Raw genomic sequence first — 17,353 nt, 5'->3', positions numbered from 1 at the left:
GCAGTGTACTGGAAAAGGTTACCTAATCTCCCCCCCTTCACAAAGAAGGATCCATAAAACTTTTTTTAATCTTCCTAGGTTATATGCCAGTATCCTCACCCATAGGTGGAGTTCTCAAGTCTGGGCTTGAGTATTTCTTGCTGCTATTCATACTAGGCATTTTTTTTCTCCTAGTAAACTTGGGATTGAAGAACAGATAATTTGTTTTCAGTTTGTAGCAGTATTTTATGCGCTTGAAGACCGTTAGCATGTCTCTTCTCAGCCTTGTCTTCTTTTGATATAAAACTGAAGTTGGCTTGATGTCATCCTGTAGATGTTTTCCAGCTAGATTTTTCTCTAAACAGTTTGTCTAATTTCTCCCTTAACTCTACATGTTTTTCCTAACATAATTAAGGAGAATCGATTGCATTAGGTGGCTAACTGCTTTCAAATCCATCATATTTCACGGCCTTATGTGTTTATAGCCTGCCAACAGAGGTTCTGGTTTTGCTTATGTCAGTAAGAATAGTGCACAACCCCCAACACCAAATTAAGCTTATATAATTTAAAATAAGGGAATATTTCACTGCTTTTTAGACCGTGAAACCCCTCAATAATATATTAATATGAAATTATGTATGCAGTCACTAAGCAGAAATGTCTATACTATTTTCTTAGATATCTTAATATTATTTCTGTTGTATATAAAGATAGTAAAGATAGTAAGCCTTGTTTTAACTATGTTATAACAGTACATATGTTAATTTCACTTTTTTTATTGTCTTTATAGCTTGCTGGATTGGTCTGTGGGTTTATAATCAAATTGCACACAGGTTTACATGATCAAGGATTTTTACAACAGCTTCATACTGTTGGATTGCTTGTGCAATATGAAGGCCTCCTTAGTACATATAGTAAGTATTGTTCTTGGACAAAGTTCCTTACACATCCAGACCAGAAGTTTACCCAAGAGGTTTTTATTTTAGCCTCTGTTCTGCTTCTAGTAATTTGGCTAATTGAATCAACAAATATTTTTCTTTGGAGACAGTAGGCATCCATATAATAGCACAGTTCAAGTCATTGATACTGTGTTGTCAATTCTGCATCAAAAATTACTCATTTGTCTTATCAGTTCCTCTGAGAGCATTAGTTGCTAATTATTCCATGCAAAGTGCTGAACCACATTGTTTTAAATACAGGAGACTCCTTCCTCCATGGAACTTTTGGGTTAAAATCTGTCTCCATTTGTTATAGGCATTTGGCCTGGACCAAAATAGCAGGGTTATAAAGCTAACCCAAAATGTAAAGAGTTATTACTGACTCTATCAGCTTCTGCCCTGACCACGCCAGTATTGATGATGTGAAGATAGCTTGAAGACTGTTTAATTCCTAACTTTGCTACAGATGCTATCATTGATAGGTTTAAAAAGGACATTTGGAGGGAGAAACTGCTATACATTTCAAAATGCTTTGAACTAGATATATTGGAATCCTCCCCCAAATTAGAGATTTTGACCAAAGCAGAGGGATTTAGCACTTGTGCAACTCTTTAATGCACAGGCAATTGCAGATCCTAGCTTGGAGATTGCCGTCAGGCTCCCTTTAATGTGACACTTGTTGTTATTCTCAAAACCTTTGTCCTTTGTCAGCAGGGCAGTCTTTAAAAACACTTTCACAATAGACAAAAATAGCTTTTCTGGGGTTGCTCTATACACGTATAGAGCAGGCTGATTTTCAGAGGTGCTTAATATTCATTTATCATTTAGGCCACAGAGAATTGTCAGCAGTTCTAAAAATCAGTCTGCTTTTATGTAGGTTGCTTTAATGTGGATTTAGGGCTGTGATTTTTAGATGCATAGGCTGGAAGATATAATCCTCGTATTGCTTTACTATAACTGTTCAGTGACTGATCTGTCTACTCTGTTAATAACCTCTGTAATCTTTCCATATAGGTGAAGAAGCGGGAATGCTAGAAGACATGGCTGTGGGAATTTCAGATTTGCAGAAAGTAATGTTTAAAGTCATTGAAGCCAAATCAGAAGATTTTTTGCCTATTATAACTGGAAGGCGGTAAGAATTTTTTTTCTCAAGCCTGTGGCATGTAGTTTTAATCTGTAGCACAGGAAAATCCAGATAATGGTTTTCTTGTTGCTGAATTCTATTACACAGAAAGTGCAGTAGGTTTACTTTTCATGAGGTGAATGGAGATGTAATGAGGTACTAGGGATTTGTAAAGGTAGTAGTAATACGGGTTCTGGGTTACTTCCCTGATGAAAAGCTAGAAGCTCTAATTATTAATACAAATTAATCAACAGTGTCTGGGTTGTGCAGAGTTTCTGTTCCTTTTTTCTAATACAGATACTGAATCAGAGAGAGGTGACAAGGTCAGTATTTACAAAAGTGGCCTCTAACTGAAGAAACATTAGTTTTGAGGTGTTCAGAGCTTGTATTTCAGTGTGACAAAGGAAACTGCATTTCCAAGAGTTAGGCATTGATTGTCTTAAGAAAAACTCGCATGCCAAAACCTAGTGGTCACTTCTGAAAAATGAAGCCTGTTTTAGTTGCTGAGGATCACACAGGACATAGGCAACCTCAAAATAAGATAATAATACTTCTTTAATTGTGGTTATAACAGGGTTAACAAGATTGTTACACAGGAGTAATGGGTTTTTCATCTTCATTATTATTCCAGTCTGAAGCTCCAAATGTTTTTACTTTTGCAGAAATTACTTCCTTAATAGTGTCATTATTCTTAAGATGACTGTAAATTAAATTCAGCTAGAAGCAGAACTTTTAGAAAAGATATGTTTCTTCTGAAGGGGGCTTTCACCACCGATTTACAAATTATTCTGGATTATTCACTTTCATCCCATAGGCCTTCTGAGAAAGGATTGAAGTAAGTAGCAGGGAGGCCAGAGTATGAGAGGCAACACATTGCGTATAATTAAGAATAATTATGGTGTGTAGATAAAACAAAAGAAATGCATCCTTTGTATATAACAGCAGTCAAAAATCTTGAAAAATCCAGCAGGTAGCTTTTCTGGCTTGCTGCTATCGCTGTGGTACACTGAACTGTCACAGTAGGAGGTCCTGTGACTGAAACAGACTCAAAAGCTGCCTTGGGCATTCTGGATTGATGGAGTAGTCAGTCTTTAGGAAGAAGAGTTACTGCCTGTGATTTCAGTACTGTACTTACTGGCAGGTATTTGCTGGATGGAATCCGTATCAGATAAAGAAAAACACATCTTTAAAGCTTATGTGGAGAAGCCCCATGCCTGTTACAGCTGTGATGAGACAGCTCCTAACAGACAGCATCGGAAGTCAACCATGAAAAGAGAAGAAAGTGGAAAACCTTGGTGTTTTCTATTTAGTATTTTAATCTCCCACAATTTTTAGATCATTTTGATTGTTATATGGTGTGGGTCAGTAAAATGAGATTAAGAGACTGTACAAATACAAGACAGAAAATTAAGCTACAAATTCTTACCTTGCAGAGCCAGTGTATTCACTTGTAATTGTTTTTCTAGGGAAGTGTTTAAGACTGAGTGTCTATGTACACAAACAAATCAATCCAAAGAGAGTGGCATTGACTAGCAGTATGCTAACCTGCTGATGTGGGTGACTGATCCCAACCATCCAGGCAAAGTGATGTTCTGTGCAGGTTATTTTATTATGAGCAAAAGTAATTAACACGTACTTTCATCAAATTCTTTGCTAGAATTTATTTGACTGTGCTTGTGAAATTTAAGGCTTTGCAGGGTTTGATACCATGTTTTCAATGAAGCCCACAATGAGACTAGCACAGACAACCACACTGAAGTCTTCTAAAAAATTGTCACTTAGCTGAAAGATGACCTGGGTAAAGCACATCCTAGCTGAAAGGCAGCAACTGACCATGCCTGTGTGTTTTTCCTGTTACAAAACAAAGCAAAGGTGCATGTAAATGACTTGCTTTGCATTTATTGCAGTGAACTAAGAGTGTGCGTTTTCAGCCAAGTGCAAATAGATGTAGAGTCTGTAGCCCACAGCTTTCCAGCTGGACTCTTAAGTGTTTGTGTATCTTCATATGAGATGATAATAGATATTGGAGAATAAGGTAAATAAAGTCAAAGAAAAGGATGTTCTTAGCTGGCTTGTTTTAGTGAAATCATGCATTTAAATATTTAATACCTAAATTTGTACAATTGTTTTAAGAGGTGATGATTTATTATTTACTCTCGTAAGCAGACTGGAGTTGTTCACCTTCTTTTCCTGACGTATCGTTAAATGTTAAAAATTGTGTACTGTTTTTTCCTTCTCATTGAAAAACATAGTAGCAGCTTTATATATGTCGTATCAAAATAACCTGGTGTCTCTACACTGTGTCTAGCCGTGAAAGAGAGAAACCACGTGGCAATAAAATTTACCGCTGTGCTACTGTTTCTCATTTAGGTAGAAGCAAAGGACCTGGAAAACTTTTGGTAAATTAATGTCAAATGAATCCTCCAGATTTTGGGTACTTTGAATTTTTTTCTTCATCCCTCCCCCAGCCTTGACTTCAGTACCATTTCTATGGTACCATGGACTTTCTAGACAGTCTCTGCCACAGCTTGATAACCTTTTCCTTACAGGTTCAGAAGCGGGTGGTTTTTCATTGTGCAACAATTGATAACTGATTTTTTAAAAGTCAGCAGGGTTATCTCTGAGGCTTCAAAAAATATTTTGAAAAAGGAAAAACAAAATGGGCAAGCTCTCAAATGGTACTCATGTTAATTGATCATGCCTAAAGGTCAGCATTTCACGATGTTTTTCCACACACTGAAAAGATTCCTAGTTATTTCAGGGGTGTGAAGTATAGCAATGCAGTGATTTGGTGGCGTTTTAGTTCAGTAGGGTATGTTCTTTGAATTAGACTAAGCCAACATTTCTTCTCAACCTCATGAAAGCACTCCACCATAGAAGGTTGTTCTGGTAGCACTTAATAGAAGGTAGGAGTGCTTGCATGAGGGCTGAGAGTGAGTGCTGCCATGCAAAGATCATGTGTACTGAGTTCTTTACTGTCATATTTGCCAACTCTTCATTTCCTTCACATGAGTGAACCATTTAAACAAAACACAAACCAAATACATTTATCTGGGAAGTAATGCTGCTTTTTTTCCCTCTTGCCTTTCTTTTTTATTTTCCCCCTCTGAGAAACTGGTAACCTTCCTCAGCAGGGAGCATCTAGCGTTTTCTTGAAGATTACATGCTAGTTCTAGTCTGCACCGAAGTATAAGCTGTTACCTTAGCTGAATGTGATTACATTTCAGTCACAAGTCTGTACTGGATACATTTTGGGTTGCTTTCAGGTGTATGGGCAGGATAGAGTTTCAAACACGACCACTAGCTCGTCTGAGCTGAAGCTGTTTACCAAATGCCTGCTCTGAAATAGTGCCTCCTATCCCTCCAGGTTGCCAAGAGCTACTGCCGAAACTGCCCATTTTCTTCCAGGTTTTCTGCCTCTTCTCACGCAAATTCTAGACAAGGATAATCCAGATTTTATTTTAATTCTTTAGCAAGCACGTGATTGTTTAAAATAATGGTTGGAGAGACTTCATGATAGATTATTTTAATAGGTGCAAAGGGTTTTCCATCTTAAGTTTACCTGTAGCTGTTGTGTGATTTCCTACATCTGGTATCTGTAGCTAGGATACAGATCCTCCTTCCCTCTTGCTGCTGTTGTAATGCTCTTCCTTCTTGGTGGTATTCCGAATGTGCTCTGCAGGAGAGAAAATTTCAGTCTTCGTTATCAGTTAGCCCTCTTTGAATGATTAAAATGCCAAATACTGGAGACAAATGCATTTGCTCTTAGCTGTTCTTTCATTTTACTAGGCTTCAGTCCCCAAGGACAGGTGAAGTTCAACTTTAGGGTTCCACATGATCAGAATTTGGACTAGTAGACAAGTAACATGTTTTTCATAAAGTCAGACCAAACATGGACATAAAAGCAGAACTGCTATATATCATATCCCTTCTTCTAAAACAGGATTTGTGTTTGTATGGCGAACTTTTAATTATTATCTTCACAGAGTCAGTTTTGTCCTTGGTGATGCTTTCTATCCCCAGGGAGAAAACTTGGCCACTGAAGAAAATGAGAATTTCACCTTGGGTTTTGTGAAAGGTTTTTGCTCATATTACATTTAGTGTGGGTACAGGATAAAGTTGTGACTTCTGAAAGGAGGTTGTTTATGTAACTCAGCAAGCTGCATTTTACGAGTTCAGGTGTTCTCATTGATACTTTGATAGCAGAAGACCTTTTTACTGCTTTCATTTTTAGTTCTATTTTCACTTCAGTAGAGATGTCAGTGTCAAGAGTGGATAGCTCTAACTGTAAAGCTTGGTTATGCTCTTAAAGCAAGCAAGCTGAATCGTCACATTTTATGGTTCAATACAATTAAGGGGGAAAGGTGGGGAACTGATTTGTAAGTCTATGCCTTCTTTATAATTTAGGAAGGCGATAATTTCAAGCAAACAAATCAATATTCCCATCTTTATTCTTTTTATTTTTCCTAGTGAACATTACATTATAGAGGTCCAACTTCCAGCAAAGATGTTTGAGTTGCTGCCACAAGAGATTAAAGAAGGAAAGCTACTTCGCATGTATCCAGTACTCTTTAATGTTGGAATCAATGAACAGCAAACACTTGCAGAGAGGTAAGAAAAACTTGTGTTTCATTTCTGTGCAAGTATGCTGTGCTAGTATGCTGTGCTAGTATACGATATCTCTCAGGTTTAAAAATAAAGCTTTTTTGTTATGTGGTCTTGAACCATCTCACATTGACATGGTGGGTGTTTTCAAAAGTATTAAAGGAAATAACCACAAGCTCTGAAGCAGTGCAAAGTAATGACAAAGTCTGAATGAAAATAAGATCGTATGCAGGACTTCATTTCACAAGGTCCACACCAGGTTTCCTTTCAATATAGATATAAAATGGGTTTCTATTTCATGGATGTAGAAATTTGTTCATGTACAGTACTTTTGGCCTTCGTGACTGTGAAAATTTGAAATTCTTATTATCTTAAAGATGAAGTTGAAGATGCTGGACAAATCATAAACTAGGAAAAGATGATTTTTCTTAGCTTTTTAGAGCTCTTTTCCAGGGTTGAGGGGTGGTAGTTAATAATAGGGAATGTGATAGTAATATTATTGTAGAAACACGAAAGCTGATGTCAAAGTTCTGGTGTGTTGATATTGCTGTTCTGAAAAGATTGCTGGAAACTAATTAACCAGTGCAGAAATAGTCAAATTTTCACCAAGCTATTATTTTTCTTTTCCAAGAGAAGGGTATTGATCATGTTAAGCTACGAGGTTTGTGCAGTGTATATATCAACAATAAGATAGCTTTTTTTTTTTTTACTGATTTTCTTGACAGAGCACCCAAGATACGTAATATGTATCTTTAGATTGCATTTACTGTGAATTCAAAAACAAAATCAAAAGTGTAGGTGGGAAATGGAGGGAGACAAAGGTAAAGAAGTTAACCTGGTCAATAGACAAATAGGTAAGCACAAAGGAGTTTCACATCCTGTTTCTTGCAGACAGGAGAGTAAAAGCAGACTTTTAAGGAAGACTTATAAGAAATGTCATCAGATAGCTTTGTTGATGTTTACGGGAGGCCTCTCTGAGTTGTGAATGGTGGACAAGATTTAGAAACAGCCTGGATATATGGGAACTTCTAGAGGGAGTCTATGTCAAAAGATGTCTGGCTTGCAGGTGGAGTGGCAGGAAGAATGGTATCATTATTCACAGTGGTGATTTTACATGGTGCACAAAGTCATGAGTGAAAAATTAATATCTGTAGATCTATAAATATAAATGTATATTAACATCTATCTATCAAACAAGTCAAGTTTGATTTTCCCATGCAGAAACTATTTTCTGCATGAACTTACAGGTAAAAACATCAGATTTAATTCAAAATATTTCTTAACTCCTAAAGTTGCATGTTTGTGTTTGAGATTGGAAACACTGCACCTGCTTTATGGTCAAAAAATAATCTTTGTGGGATAATGAACATGAGAATAGAAATAAAGTTGTGTCAAAAGTTTCTAGAAAATATTGCCTTGTTAGATGCAAACATTTTTTTTCAATAAAGGACAGTTGTGAATATATCTGATTTGAAAGAAATATTCTCCTGTTGCAGAGCAGTAGTGAATTCTGAGAACGTAGTCAAGTATTTTCTCTCTTTGGCCCGTTTAAATGTTTTATTCCATTCTGAATGATGTAGCAGTACATTTGGTATCTTCTGATTAGTGTCTCCTTTTCTTTACTTGAATTTCTCGTTTGTTTGTCCATGCCTCTCTTTCTGTACTCCTCCATTTCCTTTTCTGTCTTCCTCTTCATTTCAAGGGTAGTCCAAAGACTAGTCACAGAAACTTTGCCCTAACTGCCTAAGGGACATTCCTGTCTTCACATTCATATCTCTCATAGCAGGGATACCAGGAGGTTTTGTTTGGGTTTAGGGTTATTTTTAGATTGTTTGTGGTTTGTTTGGTTTTTTTTTTAGCCTATATGAAACTTTGATCTTGGAAAGAATGGTATTTGCCTAGGTAGCTATAGTCTGATCATGGATAAGAGTAATGACATCTTGATGTTGTCTCGGTTTTCCGTGAGGTGCAGGATAATGAAGATTTAGGTGATGTGTTCTTAGCTGACTTGACTGCTGCAAGAAATCCTGGAACACTTTCCTGAGCCAGCTGCAGCACTGTAGAGCGACTGCTGAGGTCTGTGTGCTGCAGCAAGCTTAAATGCAGACAACTGAAGCCAGCTAGCCTGCGGGTCATAACTCTGTGCAGCTTAATGGTGAAATCACTGCTCAGCAGCCAAGAAATGGTTCTCTCATTACTTTCTTATACAAGAAACCAAGATAACTAACAACTCAGGAGCAGTGCAGGGCAGAAAGGGCTCATAGAGGTAATCAGTTTGACTATTTATAGCAAATATTCTCAGACTGCAGCAGGAATTAGTTCTTCAGAAGGCTTTCCACCTGACACTTGCATCTTGTGTGGCTTCAGTGTAAAACTCTGGTAGAAATTAATATACCTAAGCAACAACAGCAGTAAGAGATGTAGGAGTTACTGTTCTCTGTCTGTGGTGCTATTTGAAATTCCCACAAAGAGCCCTTGCATTTATTCAGGATTTGTGAAGGGAGAAAGAATATGTGCTGTATTGAATATTTGCCTGTAAATGTGTTATTTTGTCCGTGAGTTGTTGGAAGAGTTAGCCATAACATTATTTCTGAAGCCCATGAGAGATTAGCAACATTCAACACTAGAAAAGAAAAAAATCAAAGTTATTTCTTTTTGCAAAGAAATCATTCGGTAGGATAACTTAGCTTGGGTTTGGTTTTTTGGGTTTGGGTTTTTTTTTTTCATAATTTTATTTTGCCTTTTTTTTTTTTATAGGTTTGGAGATACAACTTTACAGGAAAATATTAACCAGGAAAACTTAGAACTTCTAAAAGAATATTACAAGCTGTTTACAGAAAAAATGCCTCCTGATTGTGAGTACAAAATAACGCAATATACAAATAGCTTGAAAAAGGTTTGATAAGTGATAGATTATTATTAATATTCTTACCAATGATCTGGATGAGGGGATAAAGTGCACTCTCAGTAAGTTTACAGATGACACCAAGTTGTGGGGGAGTGTTGATCTGTTAGAGGGAAGCAAGGCTCTGCAGGGGGATATGGACAGGCTGGACTGATGGGCCAAGGCCAACTGTGTGGGGTTCAACAAGGCCAAGTGCTGGGTGCTGCACTTGGGTCACAACCCCATCCAACACTACAGGCTTGGGGATAAATGGCTGGAAAGCTGCCCAGCAGAAAAGGACCTAGGGGTGTTGGTTGACAGCTGGCTGAACATGAGCCAGCAGTGTGCCCAGGTGGCCAAGAAGGCCAACAGTGTCCTGGCTTGTATCAGAAATTGGTGTGGCCAGCAGGACCAAGGAAATTATTATCCTCCTGTTTTCAGTGTTGTTGAGGCCACACCTCAAATACTGTGTTCAAATTTGGTCTAGAAGGACATTGAGGTGTTGGAATGTGTCCAGAGAAGAGCAACAAAGCTGGCAAAGGGTCTGGAGCACAAGTCTTAGAAGGAGCAGCTGAGGGACTTGGGATTGTTTAGCCTAGAGAAAAGGAGGCTGAGAGGGAGACCTGAAAGGAGGCTGTATGAAGGTTGGTGTTCGTCTCTTCTCCCAAGTAACAAGTGATAAAATGAGAGGAAATGGCCTCAAGCTGCACCAGGGGAGATTTAGATAGGATATTAGAGAATATTACCGCACTTGAAAGAGTTGTAAAGCATTGAACAGGCTGCATAGGGAACTGATTGAGTCACCATCCCGGGAGGTGTTTAAAAGACATGTAGATGTGGTGCTTAGGGGCATAGTTCAGTGGTGAACTCGGCAGTACTAGGTTTACAATTGGATTCAATGATCTGTGATTCCGTGAAAGTAATATTTGCACAATGTTAGTGTCCAGCATTTAGATTTAAGCCTCAATCCTGTAACCAGTTGAGTAAAGTTATACGCTTTGTGCCTTTTTGCAGCCCTGCTCAGGTCAGTAGTGACTACGGTCACAATGCCCCAGCAGAAACCGTGGGGATAGTGAAACAGAGTAATGATGAACTAAGCAGCTCTTTTAAATTATTAATATAATATGCCTTATAATATTTCAGGTAGAGGACAGTCTGTACTTGCTATATTTGTACAGAAGCACTTCATGGGCTTCAGTCTTCCCCTCCATTCTTATTTTGCAAATGTATTAAGGTATGGCAAACCACTGAGAAAACTGCAGATGCAAATACGAGCAATGAGCCACGTCATAATATCAATGATATGAATAACATGATTCCATTAGAATAGACCTTATATTTCAATTTTATAGAAATTTGCTATCATTACTATTTTATTACTCTGCTGAAAGCAAACACTGAAATGACTGTTTATATCAATCTAATCCTGTTAAAATAGCCTTAATGCCTAAACTGTATTCCTAAATGTTACAGGTTTTACAGCCTGATTTTAAATAGGTTGGATTTAGGCCTCTGCCTCTTTCACATGGGGGGCGGGAGGTAGGGAGCAAATATTTTGAATCTAAAAATTGATCATCCTACAGGACATGTGCATAACTCCTATGGTAAATACTGCTGGTTAAAATCCCATGCAAAGCTTCTGTTCTCTTACAGAACACCTAGTGTTGATTACTTTTGCAAATTATCCATTACATGTATGAACTTGTAATTGTATCTAATGTGTCACCATATATGTGTACATGTTTATCTTTTCTATCAGGATGATTTTCATTTGTTAATAATTTTGACAGAAGGAGAACAATGTTCCTAAACAGTGGGCAGTATGCCCATACATCCACCCATATCTCTAGGATTTCTGCAGAGAAACTCATACAAGAAGTTAGCAATTAATTTAGGGGAATTCTGCCAAGAAAGCATCCTGAAAAACTAACCTCATCTGGGGTTAGGTCTAAGGTAGATCTACTACCTCCTAAATGGATCTGATTATATAAAAGCAAAAAATTGCGTGCAGATAGTATTGGCTGCTTTTCATTAACAAAAACTAATGTTTTATTATCTTCCTGCAGGATTATTAGTGAACCACAGTCTTCTTGGACTTCCAGTCTGTGCTCTATTTCTTTTCCTCTGCCTCTGTTCTTTGCTCAAATTTTTGCAGAACACATAGCACTTTCTGGTTCCACTGCCCTTCCCAGTAGCTCCCTGCCGCTATATGGGATCATTCTTTCTGATTAGAGGAGTATGCCTTTTAAACCAGCCCCCTGGAGGAAAGTGAAGTTCTCCAAATTATTCAGCTGAGGGAGAACTTCAGTTCCCCCCTTGCTCTCCCACCTCTGTGCTCAAGCTTTTAGGAAGATAAACCTCCATCCAAGCTGGCAGCAGCCCTGGTGTTGTAGGCAAGTGAGAGCTATTCAGTATTGATGGCTCCTTGATGGTTTTGTCAAAGCTTTCCAGATATCTTCTTGTAGTGCCAAATCCGTGCTACAAAATAAATGCAGGACACATTTCCCAAAGCTGTTAGTTAACAAATAGTGCTCATAAAGCTGGGCAGAATTTGAGGACTCGCAGCCTTTTTGGCCAGGCGTTGCATCCACCATCCTTATGCAGCCTCACTTGCCTGATGCTTCATTTGTATATTGCATTTCAAACAATGCAACTTTTCACTCCTGTGAAGGTGTTGCCACCTTTACTATTAGCTTTTCTCTCATCTCTGTGATTCCCATTGCCATTAATATTCCAGCTTTCTCTCTACTCCCAATTATTAAAAGTCTTCAGCTGTACGTAACTGCACATGCCAAACACTGACTTTCTGTCTTCTAGATGAATATACTTTGTCACTCACCTGTTTCTTGATCTCTTTAATTCTCCAATAGGAAACTCTGAAAACAATAAATAACAATTCGTTCTCAGAAACATTACTACCAAGAATATAAATCAAATGTAGTTCTGGTTTAGGCACCAAAATAGTATTGCTGTTGTAGAACAGCTGATGATAGTAAAGGTACAAAAATGTATGACTATTGTTTAGTAATAAATAATTCATTTAAAAGAACAGCTTATAACTCAGTTTAAACAGCTGAAAGCATAAAATTGGAGAAACTTAAGTTGTGAGTGATACTCAAGTGTTGTTGGTTTGATACCTAACACCCACAGCAAAACATTTCAAGTACTGTCCTATGAAAGAAGGAGGTTTAGAAGCCCTGCAAGCAAATAGAGATTTTCTTCCATAGTGTCATAATGCATGTAGCATTATGTGCATTTTCCATGTAAAGTCTCTGAGTCTGTTTTGTTCTTCCAGGCTTCTCCCACTTGTAATCTGTGAATGATTTGATGGTTTAGTATTTATTTTTATTACACAAGGAATTCAAGCAATCGATCATGTCCAGTTAAGATGCAGCTCATTTAGTGATATTATAAAGAGGAAGAATCTTGCTATAGCTATGGTGAAGTCATCGCTCTGAGGATGCATTTTCTGTTTTGAAGCAGTAGACTGTTTACCTAGTGATACATTCTCAAGGTCCGGAAGAATTTTTTAGAGTACTCATTGCATGATATGTATTTTAAAGGAACAGATGCAGGATAAGTATAATAGTTTAGTAGGTTGTGATATATTTTTGTATGCATTGCATTACCAATTGTATGATCAGGGATTGTAATACACAGATAAAACAATCCTCATTACCATTATTACAAAACTAGTGTACTTTTTTTGCATTTTCTTTTTCCTTTTGGCAGCACAGTAAGAGTAAGGCAACATAGACATTTTTAGAATAGTTCTTTCTGAGTATATTTAAATTCCTTCTCACTATGAATCATGGGTAAGAGAAACTACAGAATTCATTAGAGATAAAAGGTAAAAGCCTGTTGATAAGAGGGATCATTCCAGCGGTAATCAGATTAGGAAAATGGATTTTGACTTGTATTAGTGGTTGCCTCTTTTTCACTCTTCGAATTGCATATAAATCTTAGGTTTTGAGTCTGGGGCTTGAATTGGGAGTGGGTGGTGGGTCCCCACTGGATGGAACATCCTACTTTTTCATGTTGAAAAAATGTTTCAATTTATCATTTTGGTTTAATATTGTTACAAATATTTCTAAGCCTTTCTTTGGTAATAACTACCATAAAAAGAAATAATTTCAAAAACCAGACTTTGGTTAATTCTACTAATTTTCAAAACTAATGAAGGTAAAGATAACATTTGAACACACCCCTCCTATATATATACATACAGAAAAAGAAGAACAAATTAAATTGCCTATTCTTGAATTCCCTCTAGACATCTATGATTAATAAAACTTCAGCTCAGCTGCCATACTCAGGGAAAGTAGATGAATTTTGGATTTTAAATAAACCTAAATTTATTTTGTATTTCAAAATTCAAGTCCCATTTAATTCCAGACTGAGAACTATCCTTTGTCGTTTTTTGGAGGGGTATTTAATGCTGTTTAACCCTCCTAACCCTCCTGTTATGTTGCGTTAGGAACTAAATCATCACTTTGAAACAAAAATGAGATACTCCATTTTGAAAAAAGCAAAATACTTTGACTTAAAATTAAAAAAATCATCCCATCAAAGCAGATTTTAATAGACTCATATATTTCTCTACTCATTTACACTGAATGTCTCTAATATTATAGTTGATGAACAGAACTACAGCAAAAATCTGAACGTTTTCACCATCCATTTAGAAGATAAAACTTGGAGACGCTTTTTTTTTCCATGTTGAAGATCTTAGGGAGGACAATTCAATATTTAAATAAGATTTATTTACTCCCTAAATATTTAGCTGGTGGTTTCCATCCTGTATTCCAAAATCAGGCTGTAAATAATAGACCTGTTCTTTAAAATGGGCATTCTTTAGTCAGCACAACCCTGTCATCAACCTTATCATAATGAGAAGTGTTGTTGTCCTTTCTTTTTAGGTCTACCACATTTTCAAGAACAAAATGATTTGAAAGGGTTGCTAGAAAATCTCCATCAAAATATCCAGGCCAAAAAGAGAAAGAATGTAGAAATCATGTGGCTGGCTGCAACGGTAAGCTGTCTTTTTTTCGAATATATTCACGTGATGAACTAATTTTCACATGCCTGCTGATATTTTAAGTGCAAAGGCTTTTAAGGATATGACTGGAAAACTTAGTGATTAAGGCAGGTAGATATGCTGAAATAGCTCTTTAACGTTTCCATTCTGATGGTCTCTCATCCTACTCGCTAATCTATCTCTTCTTCCTCCACTTATATTTCATTTATTTTATTTCTCTCAATTTCTTAACTGGTAGAACTGACTAGAATTCAAAGCAAGAGATAGTCTTGGTCACTTTACTGCCCTCTAGGTCCTCCACGCCCTTTTCTGCAGAGCTTCTCCTAGCCAGACAGTCCATGGCCTGTGCTGATGCTCGGGCTTGTTTTGTCCCACAAGCAGGATTTTTCTTTTATCTTGATGTGTTATGTAACAGGGTAAAAGACATTTGCTTTTGTTCAGGGCATGTTTTTTCTTTAACTAACTTAGTCTGATTTTCTACAGAGTTATCCCCTCATCCTGAATATGCGCAGAATCAATTTTGTGGATAATCATGCATAGTTGAAAATATATCATTTTATATAAGAGGGACAATGTAGTATTTGGCTACAGTATCTAACTTGTTGGGTTTGGATTTTTTTCTAAAATCATAGCCATTCTTTGACAATATAAGACTTGGCAATTCAAAATGTCTTCCTTGTGTTGGTTGGTGTCCATAAGCCTTGAGGTATGATGCAGGACATGATTACTTGCTCTGGCTTTTGTTTTAGTATTGCTGTACTCAATTTTTGATTTTCTGTGATTAGGGTACCCACGGTTTATAAATAAGTGCTTAATTGTATCAATACAACTTTTAGTCGGTCACATTGTATGGGTTTTTTTAAGCAGTGTCACCATGTCAGCCAATTCAAGGGCACTGACAGTGACACAAAATAAGCTAGGTATGCAAAGGGCAGACATTTAGCCACAGGGAGAACACAAAGGAAGAGGTAATACTTCTTCACTTTATTCATGTAGTCCCTTTTTGCTTCCCGGTTCTGTGGGTTTTGCTCATGCATATTAAAAAAGCCTCCAGCAACGTCAGCAGCCTTTAGGTGTTTATAAAGAGCTGAAGCTCTTCAGGAATGTGAAATTCAACCAGGTGATTGTCTTAGATTTAGAAAAGTGCCCTTGGTGTCTCTGCCCCTTTATGAAAGCAGAGACTTGAGTCTTTGGTACCTACTGAAACAGAAGCCTTATGTTTTGAGAAGCTTTCCAACGCATATACACTTCAAGGGAAATCAATATTTTGCACAAAATAGTAATACATTTTTCCATGACTTTTTATTAAAACCAGAACAAGACAATATTAACTATGTCTTTGTATTAGTAACACTGCTGTAATTTTTTATTTTGCTAATAACATTCTGCTTTGTGATTAATAAATATTATCACATGCTATTTCAGTATCAATTTTTTTTTAGTAAAAACACAAACTTTTTTTGCAGTACCAATTCTGCAATTAGTATGAAACATTACTTTTTCAAGAAGTACAAGATAAATCAGTCCAGGATAGTGTAAAATGAACTGCAAAGAATATGGTGGAATTTAATTAATCTTTGGATATACAAAGTTTGCTTCTACCATCTATTCAGGAAAATAATTTCATCTGTAAAAAGCATTCTTTGGATATATGAACTGTTTCAGAATTTTCGTTCACTGTATTCTGTTTCTCTTGGTTGCTTTACTGTAACCTACTGATATGAGTATTTCTGGTCCCACTGTTATACTATGTTATATATATTTCTTAAAAAGTCATGAATCGTTGCTGTAAGGATATCACTTTTTTATTGCAGTAGATGTATGAGATTCTGTGTGGATATGCATATATATATATATGCACCTGTGTGTAATTCCTATTATAAGACTGTGAGAATACATCTGCGTTTTAAAAGTCAACTTTTGCAAAATGGTATCACAAGCATTTCTTATTCTAAATATAATGGGACAGAGGTTTAAATTTTGTATATTTTTTGTTTCCTAAGCTGCACCCTTCGTTTTTGATCTTTTATCAGGAGTAATAATAAAAGTATTCATTTATCCTTGGTTTAATTTTCATGGGTTTGTATGCTTTTATCATCCCCTCTTTGTCACAATCCTAATCATTTTAATCTGTGTTCATAAGGGAAACTTCCTAAAGTTGTAATAAATGTTAAGTCTATTTCTCCTCCTCCTATATCTTCAGTATATTTGGGGAAGAAGTGAGCAGAACTGAGGATAAAATTCAGGATGGATATTAATTGTGAGCTTTGTGTTCTGATATAATGGTATGGCTATATATTTGTTATTGTCCCTTATTAGATTTCTAGAGCATCAGCCCATTAAGCTCCCCCTTTTAATTATTTATTTTGTTTAACTGCTACTGCTTAGTGAACTGAGTCATTCTGAGGATTTATCTGGGCCAGCCTATCAGGTTAACCTACATTTCTTCTTAAATCAGAATTTAAGGATTTTTTTAAATTTATTTAAGTTAACAGATTGGTTTATATTTAATCCACTTTAAAATGATTGAGACATTTGTGTTGAACTTGGGTGCAGAATAAGCTTGTGGCTATGGTCATTTGCTCGTTGTGCCTAGAATGCTGCTTAGTTCAAAATTGGCTCTCACTAGCCCGCACTTCATATGTAAGCTGCCAGCCTATATTTGGGATTTAGTCACCTCTTCCCACATCAGAGGCCATCACTCATCCAGAATAATTACCTGATTTATTTTTCGTATGACTCGTTCACTTTGAATAGTCACAATGACTCATGGACTTCAAAAGACA

The 17,353-nt window shown here is 36.8% G+C and overlaps 1 protein-coding gene across 7 annotated transcripts in view; it reads left to right on the top strand.

Moving 5' to 3' along the window:
* The window catches only part of INPP4B (inositol polyphosphate-4-phosphatase type II B), a 323,774-nt gene that overhangs the window by 270,879 nt on the left and 35,542 nt on the right, over positions 1-17,353 (top strand). For all 7 annotated transcript variants that reach the window (XM_069855285.1, XM_069855288.1, XM_069855287.1 and 4 more), the window contains 5 exons: positions 770-893; positions 1,932-2,049; positions 6,511-6,651; positions 9,403-9,500; positions 14,449-14,561. In XM_069855285.1, coding sequence (XP_069711386.1) covers positions 770-893; positions 1,932-2,049; positions 6,511-6,651; positions 9,403-9,500; positions 14,449-14,561 — 594 coding nt within the window. The remainder of the gene's footprint in view (positions 1-769; positions 894-1,931; positions 2,050-6,510; positions 6,652-9,402; positions 9,501-14,448; positions 14,562-17,353) is intronic.

The sequence above is a fragment of the Phaenicophaeus curvirostris genome, chromosome 4, assembly GCF_032191515.1.
Source record: "Phaenicophaeus curvirostris isolate KB17595 chromosome 4, BPBGC_Pcur_1.0, whole genome shotgun sequence".
In the NCBI taxonomy this organism is placed as follows: domain Eukaryota; kingdom Metazoa; phylum Chordata; class Aves; order Cuculiformes; family Cuculidae; genus Phaenicophaeus; species Phaenicophaeus curvirostris.
The sequence above is the reverse complement of the archived record's forward strand: the minus strand, read 5'-3'. Positions and strand labels throughout refer to the sequence as shown.